This window comes from Pelophylax lessonae, assembly GCF_965119305.1.
Source record: "Pelophylax lessonae genome assembly, chromosome: 7".
In the NCBI taxonomy this organism is placed as follows: Eukaryota; Metazoa; Chordata; class Amphibia; order Anura; family Ranidae; genus Pelophylax; species Pelophylax lessonae.
The window spans coordinates 276426491-276440144 of NC_138774.1; the positions used below are offsets into that span (position 1 = coordinate 276426491).

Below are 13654 nucleotides of genomic sequence, written 5' to 3' on the forward strand. Positions count from 1 at the left end.
AGGGATCAACTGATATCGTTTTTTCATTGCCGATACCGATATTTTGGTCATCGCATATCAGTATCGGCCGATATGGGCCGATATTTTCATACTTTAAAGTTTTTTTTTGTTTTTTTTACTTGACAGGTACTCTTGTGGAGGGATCTGGGGGTCTAAAAGACCCCAAACCCCTCCACTGCACTTAAAAGCATTCAAAACACCAAGTTTGGCTGTTTTGAATGCTGTAATTTTTTTTTATTTGGCGCAGAGTACCCAGAAGTGATGTCATGACATCACTTCCGGGTTTGTACATGGAGACCCAATCTGATCAAAGCCGCATTCGGCTCTGGTTTTCTCTTCGGCAGCTGTGCAGGCTGGTTGCCTGGTCCCACCGGGAGACCCGGGCAATCCGCGGAAGGTGGCGGAAAGGGGGACTTCCCCTCCTGCTCCTTGTAATGTCAGCCGAGCGGCTTCTCATTACAAGACAGCAGACCGCCAGCTATGGATGCTGGTTTTTTTTAATCTGGCGCACCCGCCAGATTGTCTTGACATCACATTCGGGTTTCTGCATGGAGAACCGATCAGAGCCAAATGCGGCTTTGATCGGGTCTTCGGCGGTCGTGCAGGCTGGTTGCCCAGTGGGACAGGAGACCTGGGAGAGCCACAGAAGGCGGTGGGAGGGGGGAGACGTCCCCTCCCGCTCCTTGTAATGACAGCCGAGCGGCTTCTCAGCCGCATCGGTTGTCATTACAAGACAGCTGACCGTTGGCTATGGATGCCAGTACCAGGGTGATGCCTCTAGCTGCAGGCATCACTCCAGGACAAGTACTTTCCGAAATATCGGTAATATTGGCTACCTTGGTGGCCGATTCCGATATATCAGGGGGAAAGTGCATATAGGCCCTTGATATATCGGCTTTGCCGATAATCGGTCGATCCCTAGAATGTATAATATATACTGTATGTAAAGCGCTGCATAAATTTGCGCTATTTAAGTAACTATAGTAAATAAATAATGAATAAATAAAAAAGTGGAACCTTGGTTCCATTTTTTAACTCAATTATGTGCAAGGATTCCTACGCACTATTCTCAGCTCACACGTTCCTGTAAAAGTGGCTAAATGTAAAAGTGGGTGCTGAAGCGAGCACCGGCTGGAACTGTGAACAATCAGAGTGAGAGATGTTACCATCACACCATGGGTCTCCAAAATTGGGCCCAAAACTTTATTCAGTGATCACATCTTTACAGCAAACAGCAACGTTTCGGAGCCATGCAGGACCCCTTCATCAGGCATGTGACATCTCTCGCTCAAATTGTGTGCAAGGGAATTATATTATAAAAACAACATGATTGGTTACCTAACGTGAATACAGTCCTTTGAAATGCGTCAGCCTGAGGGGTCTCATCCAAGACCCCCCACTCCCAGGTTCAGTGATTCGAGCAACCGATGAGAGATGTGTCTCTCATCGGTTGCTCGAATCACTGACGCTTGTCAAGCCACACATGTGGCCTGACGAGCGTGTTTTTTCTTATGTTTGTGAGTAAATATCTTTATGGTTTTATTCATATTTTTTAATAAATCTGTTGGATAATGCACTACGCCAGTGTGCCCTCTTTTCTTTCACTATTCTCACAACAATGCCACCAGAACTGACTTGTAGAGAACTTTTTTAAGAGAGTCTACAGTACTATGCAAAAGCCTTAGGCAGGTTAGAAATGCTGTAAATGAAGAATGATTTCATAAATTGAAGTGTTAATAGTTTATTTTTATCAGTTAAGAGAAATTCAAATCAAATCAATATTTTGTGTGACCACCCTTTGCCTTCAAAACAGCTTAAGTTCTTCTAGGTAGACTTGCACACAGATTTTGAAGGAACTCAGCAGGTAGGTTGTTCCAAACATCTTGGAGAACTAAGCAAAGATCTTCTGTGGATGTAGACTGCTTCAGATACTTCTGTCTCTTCATATCATCCCAGACGGACTCCATCATGTTTAGTTCAGGGCTCTGTGGGGGCCAAACCATAATTTCCAGGACTCTTTGCTCTTCTTTACACTCAACATAGTTCCACCATTAATCCGGACTACATTTCCAACTTCATTTGCAGCAATACAGCCCCAAACTTGTAAGGAACCTCCACCATGCTTCACAGTTGCCTGCAGACACTCATTATTGTACCTCTTTCTTGCCCTTCGAGCAAAAAAAGCCTCCTTCTACAGCCAAATATTTTAAGTTTTGACTCATCAGTCCAAAGCACCTGTTGCCATTTTTCTGCACCCCAGTTCCTATGTTTTCATGCATAGTTGAGTCATTTAGCTTTGTTTCCATGTCCTATGCATGAAAAGAAGGGAACTGGGGTTCAGAAAAATGGCAGCAGATGCTCTGGACTGAGGAATCAAAATTTAAAATATTTGGTTGTAGCAAAAATGCAGTTTGTTCGCACGGCACAATAATGAGTGTCTGCAGGCAACAGTGAAGCATGGTGGAGGTTCCTTGCAAGTTTGGGGCTGCATTTCTGCAAATGGAGTTGGTCAGGACCAATGGCGTCCTCAATGCTGAGAAATATAGGCAGATACTTATCCATCAGGAAGGTGTGCGATTGGCCTCAAATGTATTCTGCAGCAAGACAACGACCCCAAACATACAGCCAATGTCATTAAGAACTATCTTCAGCGTAATGAAGAATGAGGAGTCCAGGAAGTGATGGTTTGGCTCCCACAGAGCCATGATCTCACCATCATGGAGTCTGTCTGTAAATACACAAAGAGACAGAAGGATTTGAGGCAGCCTGCATCTGCAGATCTGTGGTTAGTTCTCCAAGATGTTTGGAAAAACCTACCTACCCAGTTCCTTCAATAACTATGTGCAAGTGTACCTAGAAGAACTGATACTGTTTTGAAGACAAAGGGTGGTCACACCAAATACTGATTTGATTTGGATTTCTCTTCTGTTCATTTACTTTCCTGTTTATTGATAAAAAAATAAACTATTAAGACTCTTGGACTCTTGGACATACATCTCAATGATCAGAACATTCAGGGGTATGAGAGATGATTACGGCCACACACACCTACACAGGCTGAACTGGATGGACTATTGTCTTTATTCAACCTCACCTACTATGTAAACCTCAACTACTATGTAACTACAGTGCATTGCAAAAGTATTCGGCCCCCTTGAAATTTTCGACGTTTTGCCACATTTCAGGCTTCAAACACAAAGATATAAAACTGTATTTTTTTTTTTTTTTTAAGAATCAACAACAAGTGGGACACAATCATGAAGTGGAACGAAATTTATTGGATATTTCAAACTTTAACAAATAAAAAACTGAAAAATTGGGCGTGCAAAATTATTCAGCCCCTTTACTTTCAGTGCAGCAAACTCTCTCCAGAAGTTCAGTGAGGATCTCTGAATGATCCAATGTTGACCTAAATGACTAATGATGATAAATAGAATCCACCTGTGTGTAATCAAGTCTCCGTATAAATGCACCTGCACTGTGATAGTCTCAGAGGTCCATTTAAAGCGCAGAGAGCATCATGAAGAACAAGGAACACACCAGGCAGGTCCGAGATACTTTTGTGGAGAAGTTTAAAGCCGGATTTGGATACAAAAAGATTTCCCAAGCTTTAAACATCCCAAGGAGCACTGTGCAAGCGATAATATTGAAATGGAAGGAGTATCAGACCACTGCAAATTTACAAAGACCTGGCCTTCCCTCTAAACTTTCAGCTCATACAAGGAGAAGACTGATCAGAGATGCAGCCAAGAGGCCCATGATCACTCTGGATGAACTGCAGAGATCTACAGCTGAGGTGGGAGACTCTGTCCATAGGACATCAATCATATACTCTACAAATCTGGCCTTTATGGAAGAGTGGCAAGAAGAAAGACATTTCTTAAAAGATATCCATAAAAAGTGTTGTTTAAAGTTTGCCACAAGCCACCCGGGAGACACCAAACATGTGGAAGAAGGTGCTCTGGTCAGATGAAACCAAAATCTAACTTTTTGGCAATAATGCAAAACGTTATGTTTGACGTAAAAGCAACACAGCTCATCACCCTGAACACACCATCCCCACTGTCAAACATGGTGGTGGCAGCATCATGGTTTGGGCCTGCTTTTCTTCAGCAGGGACAGGGAAGATGGTTAAAATTGATGGGAAGATGGATGGAGCCAAATACAGGACCATTCTGGAAGAAAACCTGATGGAGTCTGCAAAAGACCTGAGACTGGGATGGAGATTTGTCTTCCAACAAGACAATGATCCAAAACATAAAGCAAAATCTACAATGGAATGGTTCACAAATAAACATATCCAGGTGTTAGAATGGCCAAGCCAAAGTCCAGACCTGAATCCAATCGAGAATCTGTGGAAAGAACTGAAAACTGCTGTTCACAAACGCTCTCCATCCAACCTCACTGAGCTTGAGCTGTTTTGCAAGGAGGAATGGGCAAAAATTTCAGTCTCTCGATGTGCAAAACTGATAGAGACATACCCCAAGCGACTTACAGCTGTAATCACAGCAAAAGGTGGCGCTACAAAGTATTAACTTAAGGGGGCTGAATAATTTTGCACGCCCAATTTTTCAGTTTTTTATTTGTTAAAAAAGTTTGAAATATCCAATAAATTTGGTTCCACTTCATGATTGTGTCCCACTTGTTGTTGATTCTTCACAAAAAATTACAGTTTTATATCTTTATGTTTGAAGCCTGAAATGTGGCAAAAGGTCGAAAAGTTCAAGGGGGCCGAATACTTTCGCAAGGCACTGTATGTATTTCTGAAAGCATTCTTCATTTATGGTATTTTTTTCACACCTATCTAAAACATTTGCACAGTACTGTACATACATTTCCTTTTTTTTTCTCTTTGGAGAGAGCTGGAAAGTTTTGGAACTTGGAAGCTGTCCCTACTGGGGAAATTCTTTTCCCAGCGCTAAGGACAACCAGGTGAGATGAATTGACAGAGAGAGCACCAAAAACATGTTTAAGTAAAGGATTAAAAACCTTGCCAGGTTTTTACTGCAGCTGGTGTCTTCCTGTTCCATTACTCTACTACCATCTGCCTCTCGTTCCTTACCCTGGTGTCATAGGGACAGAAGGAGAGGATGAATCACACCACAGGGGACATAAACCACAATAACATCCCTGACCAAGGTTCTATTTCTTCCACTCTTTCGAAAACTAAGAAGAAGCATAAAGCATTGGCTGGGGTTGGGCTGTAATGTGTATAATTTCATTGAAAGATGTAGTATGTAGCAAGAAGTAAGTAGGTGAGGGAGTTGGAAGGAAGACTGATGTAGAACAAAAATGTTCTAGCGTTTCTAAGGGAGAAGTACCAGAAAAATGTTGAAAACTTTTACTGAACTTAACAATAAATAACATATTTCAAAATGAATGGACCCACTTTTTTTAACATTATTAGGCAGTATTATATTCCACAATTGAAGGCCACTTGTAAACAGTAAGACTCCGCCATTTTCTTTCAGAATCAATAGACAACTCATCAGAAACAAGGATTAGAGACAACGCAAGGCAAAATGTGTCACCTGTACAAGAGGCATTAGTCTCTTCTAGTCATCTGATAAAGTGGGCTATCATGGTTCTATTAGTAAAAATGGCTATTAGTTGATGTAAGAGATCGAAAGTGTGAAAGCAATAACCCTTCACCCCTGAAAGCCAAAAGTATTGGATGTGCAGGATTTTCCAGCCACTGTGTCATGGACTTGCAATAGTGTTTGGCAGCTTACCTGCTCCTTCATGTCTGCATTAGAGGCCAGATTCCCCTTCTGGCTCCTTTTTATCATCTCTCCTTCCTGTTCGGCCCCACCCCAGGCCATCCCAGGAAGTCTATATTAACCAGTGCACAGCAGGTCTGCTTTGCTGTTCAACAGTGTTTGTTAGTTGTTTCCTGTCTGCCGTGTGCTTGATCTACCTTTCTGTGTACCGACTTTGGCTTGTCTCTGACTTCTCCTGTTTGCCTGTGACCCTGACCTTTGGCCTGTTCCTTGGTTACCCTCGTCTGTCTGTTATCCCGACCTCGGCTTATCCATTACTATCCCTTGTGTCCTGACTGGCTGCTTCCCCTCTCTTCCTACGAAGCGTGACCCGTGGGACCCCAGGGGTAGCGCCCTGGGCCCAGCTGCAGCCAAGTCCATCCTCACCCCTAGAGGCTCTGGTGAACACCTGCTGGGTCTTAGACTCCGCACCCTAGGGAATCTTGGGCTCACGTTCCTGTCCATCCGCAGCAGTCAGCTATTGGCTTCACTACCTTGCGGTGCACCCCTGCCTCCAACAGGGTGCAGTCGTCACCTGGCCACAGGTGACCTGACACACTGTATCTCATCAAGACAGTGATGGCATGGGTGATGGGAGGGGCCCCTTCTTACACTGATGGACCGATTGGGTCCACCTTTCAGTTTTCCAGGCGGACCCGATCGGACCATCTATAGCTCACTACGGAGAGGTGAATGTCAGCATCCAATCCGGGCCGCCAAAAACAGATGGATGGGAAAATTTTCCCCATCCGTCTAGCCCGCATGGGTGTCCAAACTATGGCCCTCCAGCTGTTCAGGAACTACAATTCCCACGAGGCATTGTAAATCTATGACATTCAAATACTTAACTAGGCATGATGGGAATTGTAGTTCCTGAACAGCTGGAGGGCCATAGTTTGGACATAGCTGCCCGCCGCCACTAGCGGAATGGTTTGGATAACAGTCGGATGGGACGGACAGGCGATCCATTTCCTTCTGACCACCCCATTGAGAAGAGCGGGCTGTATCCACATAACGGAACGGACCTGTCATCTGCATGCTCAGCTGGGATCAGCAGACAGGTTCCACGGGTTTGCTTCATCTGAAAGGGGCCTAAGTATAAAGCATTTTCTTGGCAGAGGGTGATTTAAAAATTTTAACTAGACAGAGTCACTTTAAACAGAATCTAGTGATTTATATACATTTTCTTTATTTAGTAATATGGATATGTACAAAAACCTATATTTTTTCAATTTGTTTATGCAGATAGATATGAAATATTGCCTATAGGTTGTATTCTCCTTTTCAGCCAGCAGGTGGACCTCTAAGCTCCTTTTCACATGTTTACCAAGCTAAACGGAACTGCTGTGCTGAAGTAAAAACTGTTGTGTATAGAGCTCAATGGCTCAAACTGAAATTTGCACACACCTCAAAGAGTAAAGGGTCAGCGGGGTCAGACGGTCTATGTGGACAGCTTTACACCGAATGCCTGCATACTTAGATGTGCCTCGTTTAATGATCAACCATGCGAGTTGCGAAATGTTGTACCTTCATTAAATGTAACCATATTGCTACACTTAGAGGCGCCTCTCTTCTCTTTTATACTCTGTATCTCCTGCTGGATTTTGCTTCAAATCCCCTTGTGGAGGCGCCATTTGTGGATGGACATTTTATGGTTACACAACCTATCACATTGCTATAATCTTTTTATATGGACTGTAAACTGAAGGACTTATGAATAAATTGTTGTGGAACGAATCATCTTAGTCTCCATGTTTTTTTATGGGGAAATTTGCTTTGATATACGAGTGCTTTTGGATTACAAGCATGTTTCCGGAAAGATCTATGCTCACAATCCAAGGTTTTACTGTATATATTATACTCTCTATAGGTTATGGTTGTTTAACCGGTTCCCGACCGCCCGCCGCCGATTTACTGCGGCAGTGCGGCCCTCCTGCGCGAAACGACGTAGACCTACGTCGGTCGCGCACCTGCAGCTAGGGGGCGCGCTCCAGCCCCCACTCGGCAGCGGCGACTCCGATACACAGGGCAGGCGGCTCTGATTGCCTCCTGACACCCGCGATTGCTCCCCGCTGAGCTTGTAAACACAGCTGACCGTTCTTCCTTCTGGAATAATCACAGAGTGCCTGTGATCCTTCTATATAGGATCACAGGTCTCTATGATCATTTCACAAGCCACGCCCCCCCACAGTTAGAATCACTCCCCTAGGCTCACATTTAACCCCTTGATCACCCATAATGTTAACCCCTTCCCTGCCAGTGTCATTATTACAGTAACAGTGCATATTTATAGCACTGATTACTGTAGTAATGTCACTGGTTCCCCCAAAAAGTGTCAAAAATGTCAGTCAGGGGTCCGATCTGTTCGCCGCACTGTCGCAGTCGCGCAAAAAATCGCAGATCACCGCCATTACTAGTAAAAAATAACAAAAAAACAATAAAAATGACATAAATCTTTCCCGTAGTTAGTAGACGCAATAAATTTTCGCTTATTGTGATTTTTATTTTACCAAAAATATGTAGCAGAAAACAAATTGGCCTAGAATGTTAAAAAATTTTGATTTTTAATTTCTTTTTTTTTTTTTTTTTTGAGAATGTTATATAGCCGAAAGTGAAAAATATTGTTTTTTTTTTTTCAGAATTGTTGCTCTTTTTTGTTTATAGCGCAACGAATAAAAATCGCACAGGTGATCAAATACCACCAAAAGAAAGCTCTATTTGTGGGAAAAAAGGGACGTCAATTTTATTTGGGTACAGCGTTGCACGACCGCGTAATTGTCCGTTAAAATAACGCAGTGCCGACTGCACTGGTTGTTATATGCTTGTTATGTGTTTTACTACAAAATTGCGCAACCCAATTAAAATACGCTTATTGTGATTTTTTTTAACCAAAAATATGTAGCAGAAAACAAATTGGCCTAAAATGTTAAAAAAATGTCGATTTTTACATTTTTGTTTTTGGAGAATGTTATATAGCAGAAAGTGAAAAATATGTTTTTTTTCAGAATTGTCGCTTTTTTTTTGTTTATAGCGCAAAAAATAAAAATCGCACAGGTGATCAAATACCACCCAAAGAAAGCTCTATTTGTGGGAAAAAAAAGGACATCGATTTTATTTGGGTACAGCGTCACATGACCGCGCAACTGACCATTAAAATAACGCAGTGCTAATCGCAAAATATGGCCTGGTCATTAAGGGGGGAAATCTTCCGGTCCAGAAGTGGTTAAGATGACACCATTATTTGGCATTGTGGTTGTTGTGTTTGGGTGGAACTAGAAATTCTGGCTGGAACGGCCTATTCTTGGAGATAAAGGACGCTAACAGGATTAATCACACCTCCAACCAAGCAAAGCTTGTAATATCAGTGCTGAGTGCAGGAGTTGACCTTTAACCCTTACTGTATTTTCTCTAAAAACAAAAAAACTTTTTCTTTGCATTTTTTTTTCATATAACAGACAACTGATGTTCCCGAAGGTCAGGGATGAAGGTGATACTGCAATCACAGACTTTTGTAAGGTCTTAGGACTCTTTAAAAGTGGCAAAGATTGAAAATCAAGTTCACACAGCAGTCCGGATTGTTTATAACCAATGGTATAAACAGCGACTTAAAGTGACAGCAGTTAGCATGCAGTTTATGAGTGGTGATTAATCAGGTGATAAGTAAAATAATAAATGCATCAACAACTTAACTTATATTATAAAAAAAAAATCAACAAAACAGACAGTAAATCTTATTCAATAAAAACATAAATTTAACAAAAACAAAACAGTTGGGATTTAAGCAGTAATAAACTTTTTATAAGTAGTGGAAAGTAGTACCTTATTTTTCTTAATGAAAGGCCACAACTTGCCGCGGGATTTGCCAGGGGTTTTGGGATCGGTCTTCCCGTCAGCCTTGGTGTTTGTAAGGCTAGTGTCTGACACAGTGCGTTTTATGGACTGCGTGAAGTCCTCAAAGTCGACGTCTCCGGGAGGCTCAAACCCAGATTTGAAGGCTTCTATGACCGTCTGAGAATCCTGAAATACAGAAAATAGGGGAGTCCATAAAAGAGGTCATATAGGGGCCCGAGATCACCAGCAGCCATTTGTAAAAGCAAACAGTTCTTTATTAATTCCTCTAGAACAGGTAACGTAAATAGGGGCTTCAGCAAAAGTCAAAATAAACAGTTCACAAATATAACAAAAAGGAACCACACGAAACCACATGACTGGCGTGACCGTACTCAACGTCACTGGGAGAGAAAGACAGATACTTAATGGATACAGAATATGGTTTGGAGAATATTTGAAGACTCTGGGACTCTAGGCCTAGCTGCCTATTGCCAATAAGGCTTCACACAGTCAGCCTCCTAGCAGATGCGAATATCATCAGCTCAACCATCTGTCTTCCACACATTGTAAATTATGCTGATTTGCTCACCTATTCTTTACGGTGTGTTCTCAAAGTTTACACTTATGATAATGTGTATTGTATTGCAGGAGCTCGAGGACAGAAAGTCTGCTAGTTAATTGGCTCAGGTCACTGTCATCTATTAGTTGCTGAGTTGAAATAGTATACTGTTTGCGTTGCTTTTTCCTTAGATATGCTAATTATATTTCTGTATACAATTTCATCTGCATATGATTATGTAATCAGGCACCCCCTGACCTGATGGGATAATTTGAACAGGAGGGGGATATACTCATGTGTGTATAAATGAGTGTGAAACTGTTCAATAGAGGTGAAGGTTCCTTAACTTGTACAAGCTAAGTTGTCGGCTAGCTTTGTATGGGAGCGGCTAGGATTTGATATCTATGTTCACGACTGGGAGGAAGCTGTATAGTAAAGGAAGTACACAAGTACAGTGTGGGTTGCGGTTTTGTTACAACTGGCTCATCACCGATCTCTTGGTCCCACACTGGGGTAGGGTACCTCCAAGTTTCATGGTTCCATACAGGCCGTAGGGGTTCAGCTCCCAGTTCCCAGAGCATTCACCTTGATCACACTCAAACTCCTCCACACCGCCTCACTGACACATATGCGGATTTCCCTCTGCTGCCTTTTAAGCCTCCCTTGCCTGGGGCCTAACTCCTACAGGCAGTGCTGTATTTTGGCCTAGGCCGACAAGGCCCAAGTTCAAGACGACACTTTGCAGGGGGAGCGGCAAAAAAGCCATCCCCACCTTCACCGGAGACTCTATTGGTCGCTGGTTACTAGAGACGCCTGGCGTCCCTGGCCTTGGACATAAATCAAAGCGGAGGAGGATTTAACTTCCTCCAGCCCTGCGCCTAGTGCTCAAAGAGTCCCGCGGGTCAGAGCCGGCGGGGTGCAAGGCAACGGAGCAAAATCCGGTGCTGACAGCAGCCGCTGCTACTGAGCAGCGGCGTCTCCACACAGAGAGCGGGAAGCTCCAGTGGCTGCCCCCCCCCCCCCCGCTGCTATTAGTAGTAAAGTAAACTTGATGAAATATCACTGCCAGCCCCTCTCTTTTATGCAGCCATAACACACTGTGTATAAAACGATGCCTCTAAATATCTTTTTTCAGATCTCATTTTGCCGGTCACGTGACCTACGGGCACTCTCCTCCCCCATCTAAGGGCTTTGGCGGGAGGGGCTAAGCTGCCAGCACAGCGGTCACATGATCTCCCCGATTGACGCAAGAGGGAGATCTTGGCCCCTCCCACTGTAGCCCATAGATCGGGGGAATAGAGTGGTCAGAGGTCACGTGACCAGCCAGAAGAGATCTGAAAAAAGGTATTTAGAGGCATCGTATGAATCAAACATGTACACATTGTGTTATGGCTGCCAAAAAGAGAGGGGATGGCAATGATACCATTTTAGGTCTCCTTAAATCTCTCAGCAGACTTTTCCCTACACACATTGGGGTTGAATTACTAAGGAAGTAGAGCATATTTACTTATTTTACCAAATAAGGTAAAACCAAGTAAAAATGTACTTTGCAAATCATACCTGATCATTCACATACTCAAACAAAGAAAAAATGTACAGGATTTTTGCTTGCACGTAATTGGATGACTAAAGTCAGCACAACTTCACCTCATTCACTTTAACAAGTTAGGTGAGTTTTAATTTTACCTAACAAAAAATGGGAAAATTCACAATGAAATTGAACATGCTGTGCTCCTTTGGTACATTGGGGTCAAAGTGTGGGCAGGCCCTTGGGAGCCAAGACAACAGCACTGCTTTGCTGGCAAAGAAATAACTATTTGAACGTGGAGTGGGATAGAAAGAGAGGTAGGGACAGATGGGAGTTCTGTAGTCCACCGGCCAGGGCACTATTTGGGACTTCAAGCGGAGTTCCGGCCACAACATTTTTTTTTTCAATAAAAATACCCCCGGGACAATCAGGGCTAGTACATTCCACAATGGATAGCCTCTGTACTGTCCCAGGTTGCACTTACCTTTTAGAAGAAATACATACCTTGAAAATTTCTTCTCCAGCGCTGCCATCTCGGATGTGGGCAGCTGAAGCCAGCGCGTCCTCTTCTGCGTCCTCTTCTCCCAGAATGCGCCTGCACCGGTGTTCCGTGAGAATTACCTACCCGTGAGAAAAACCTACCCTCGTCACTTCCGGTGTACGGCAGTGTGTGTAACGCCAGCGGTTACATTAAAACAACTGTGCTGCAATACGAGTCATCTCCGCTCCTGTCCCTGTCACTTCCCTGCTCTCGGCAAGTAAATATTAAAGCGGCGGCGGGTGTATGAAAACATACATCACGGAGCCGAGAGCCGCTTTTATATTTATTAGCCCAGATCAAGGAAGTCACAGGGACAGGAGCAGAGATGACTCATATTGCAGCACAGTTGTTTTATGTAACCGCCGCGTGGGTAGGTTTTTTTCACGGTACACCGTGATCTTTTCATACTAGTGCGCATGCGCACTAGTCATCTCCTCAGCTGTTCCATTAGGTATCCGGGGCTGTGAGCATGCGCACTGCTGCGCTGCTGAGATGTTCCTGGCCGGAAGTGAGGAGGGTAGGTTTTTCTCACGGGGTAGGTAATTCTCACGGAACACCGGCCCCGCTCGTCACTTTCGGTGCGGGCGCGTCATCCCTCCACAACTTCTGGGCATGCCCAGAAGCTGTTTAACAGGGAATGAGGCGCCGCACCGGAAGTGACAAGCGGGGCTGGTGCCGGCGCATTGATTCCTGGGAGCGATGACGTTCAGCTCCCAGGAATCAGTGCAAAGAGGAAGTGACGGCGCGGGCCGCGGCCGCAGAGGGAGGAAGTGGAAGAAAGGTGAGTATATTTTTCTTCAATAAAAAGGTAAGTAAACAAAAAAAAAATAAAAAATCGTAACTATCCATTTATTTTTCAGGTGACCATAAGCAAGCAGATGGCCGAAAATCGACTATGTCGATTTTGTGGCCGGAACTCCGCTTTCAGTACAGCAGAGGCACTGTTATCAGTCCAAACAGGAAGTTAGGAGCACACTGCATTTCTGGTAGATCAACAGGTATTTTTCTGCACTTGATTTGTTTATAGATGTACAATAGAGATGTACTGAACACGTTTTGTTTAATTTTGCCCCGACATACAATTTAACGAGATGAGTAGCACAAAGCCTGTGAAATCTGCTGTGAGCCACTGACGTGTCTTGGCTGAATAGCAGCCAAATTAGCAAAACAGTGCAAACCAAAGTACCTTTAGCTACTATTTTTTTATGAAAAGCAGCAAGTATGACCACAGGGAAAATCACAAACCTATTTCAGGAGTGTGATGCAAATGTTGGCACTGTATTCTAATGAAAACCAAATAGAAGCACGCTTGGTGTCCAGGACAATGAACTGCTGGAGCACAGAAGGATGGAACAACGAGACTTATCTAGTTTAGATCTAGCTCTAGGGCCGACTGTGCTTCACGCTCACATTGTATACACTCCCAATTTTCATAC

General features: G+C 43.6%; 1 protein-coding gene across 16 annotated transcripts in view; it reads right to left on the reverse strand.

The window, feature by feature from the left end:
- Positions 1–13654, reverse strand: part of FNBP1 (formin binding protein 1) — a gene marked incomplete at its 3' end in the record, with an annotated part of 375759 nt that overhangs the window by 79496 nt on the left and 282609 nt on the right. For all 16 annotated transcript variants that reach the window (XM_082263065.1, XM_082263071.1, XM_082263068.1 and 13 more), the window contains exon 9: positions 9579–9776. In XM_082263065.1, the coding sequence (XP_082119191.1) occupies positions 9579–9776 (198 nt within the window). The remainder of the gene's footprint in view (positions 1–9578; positions 9777–13654) is intronic.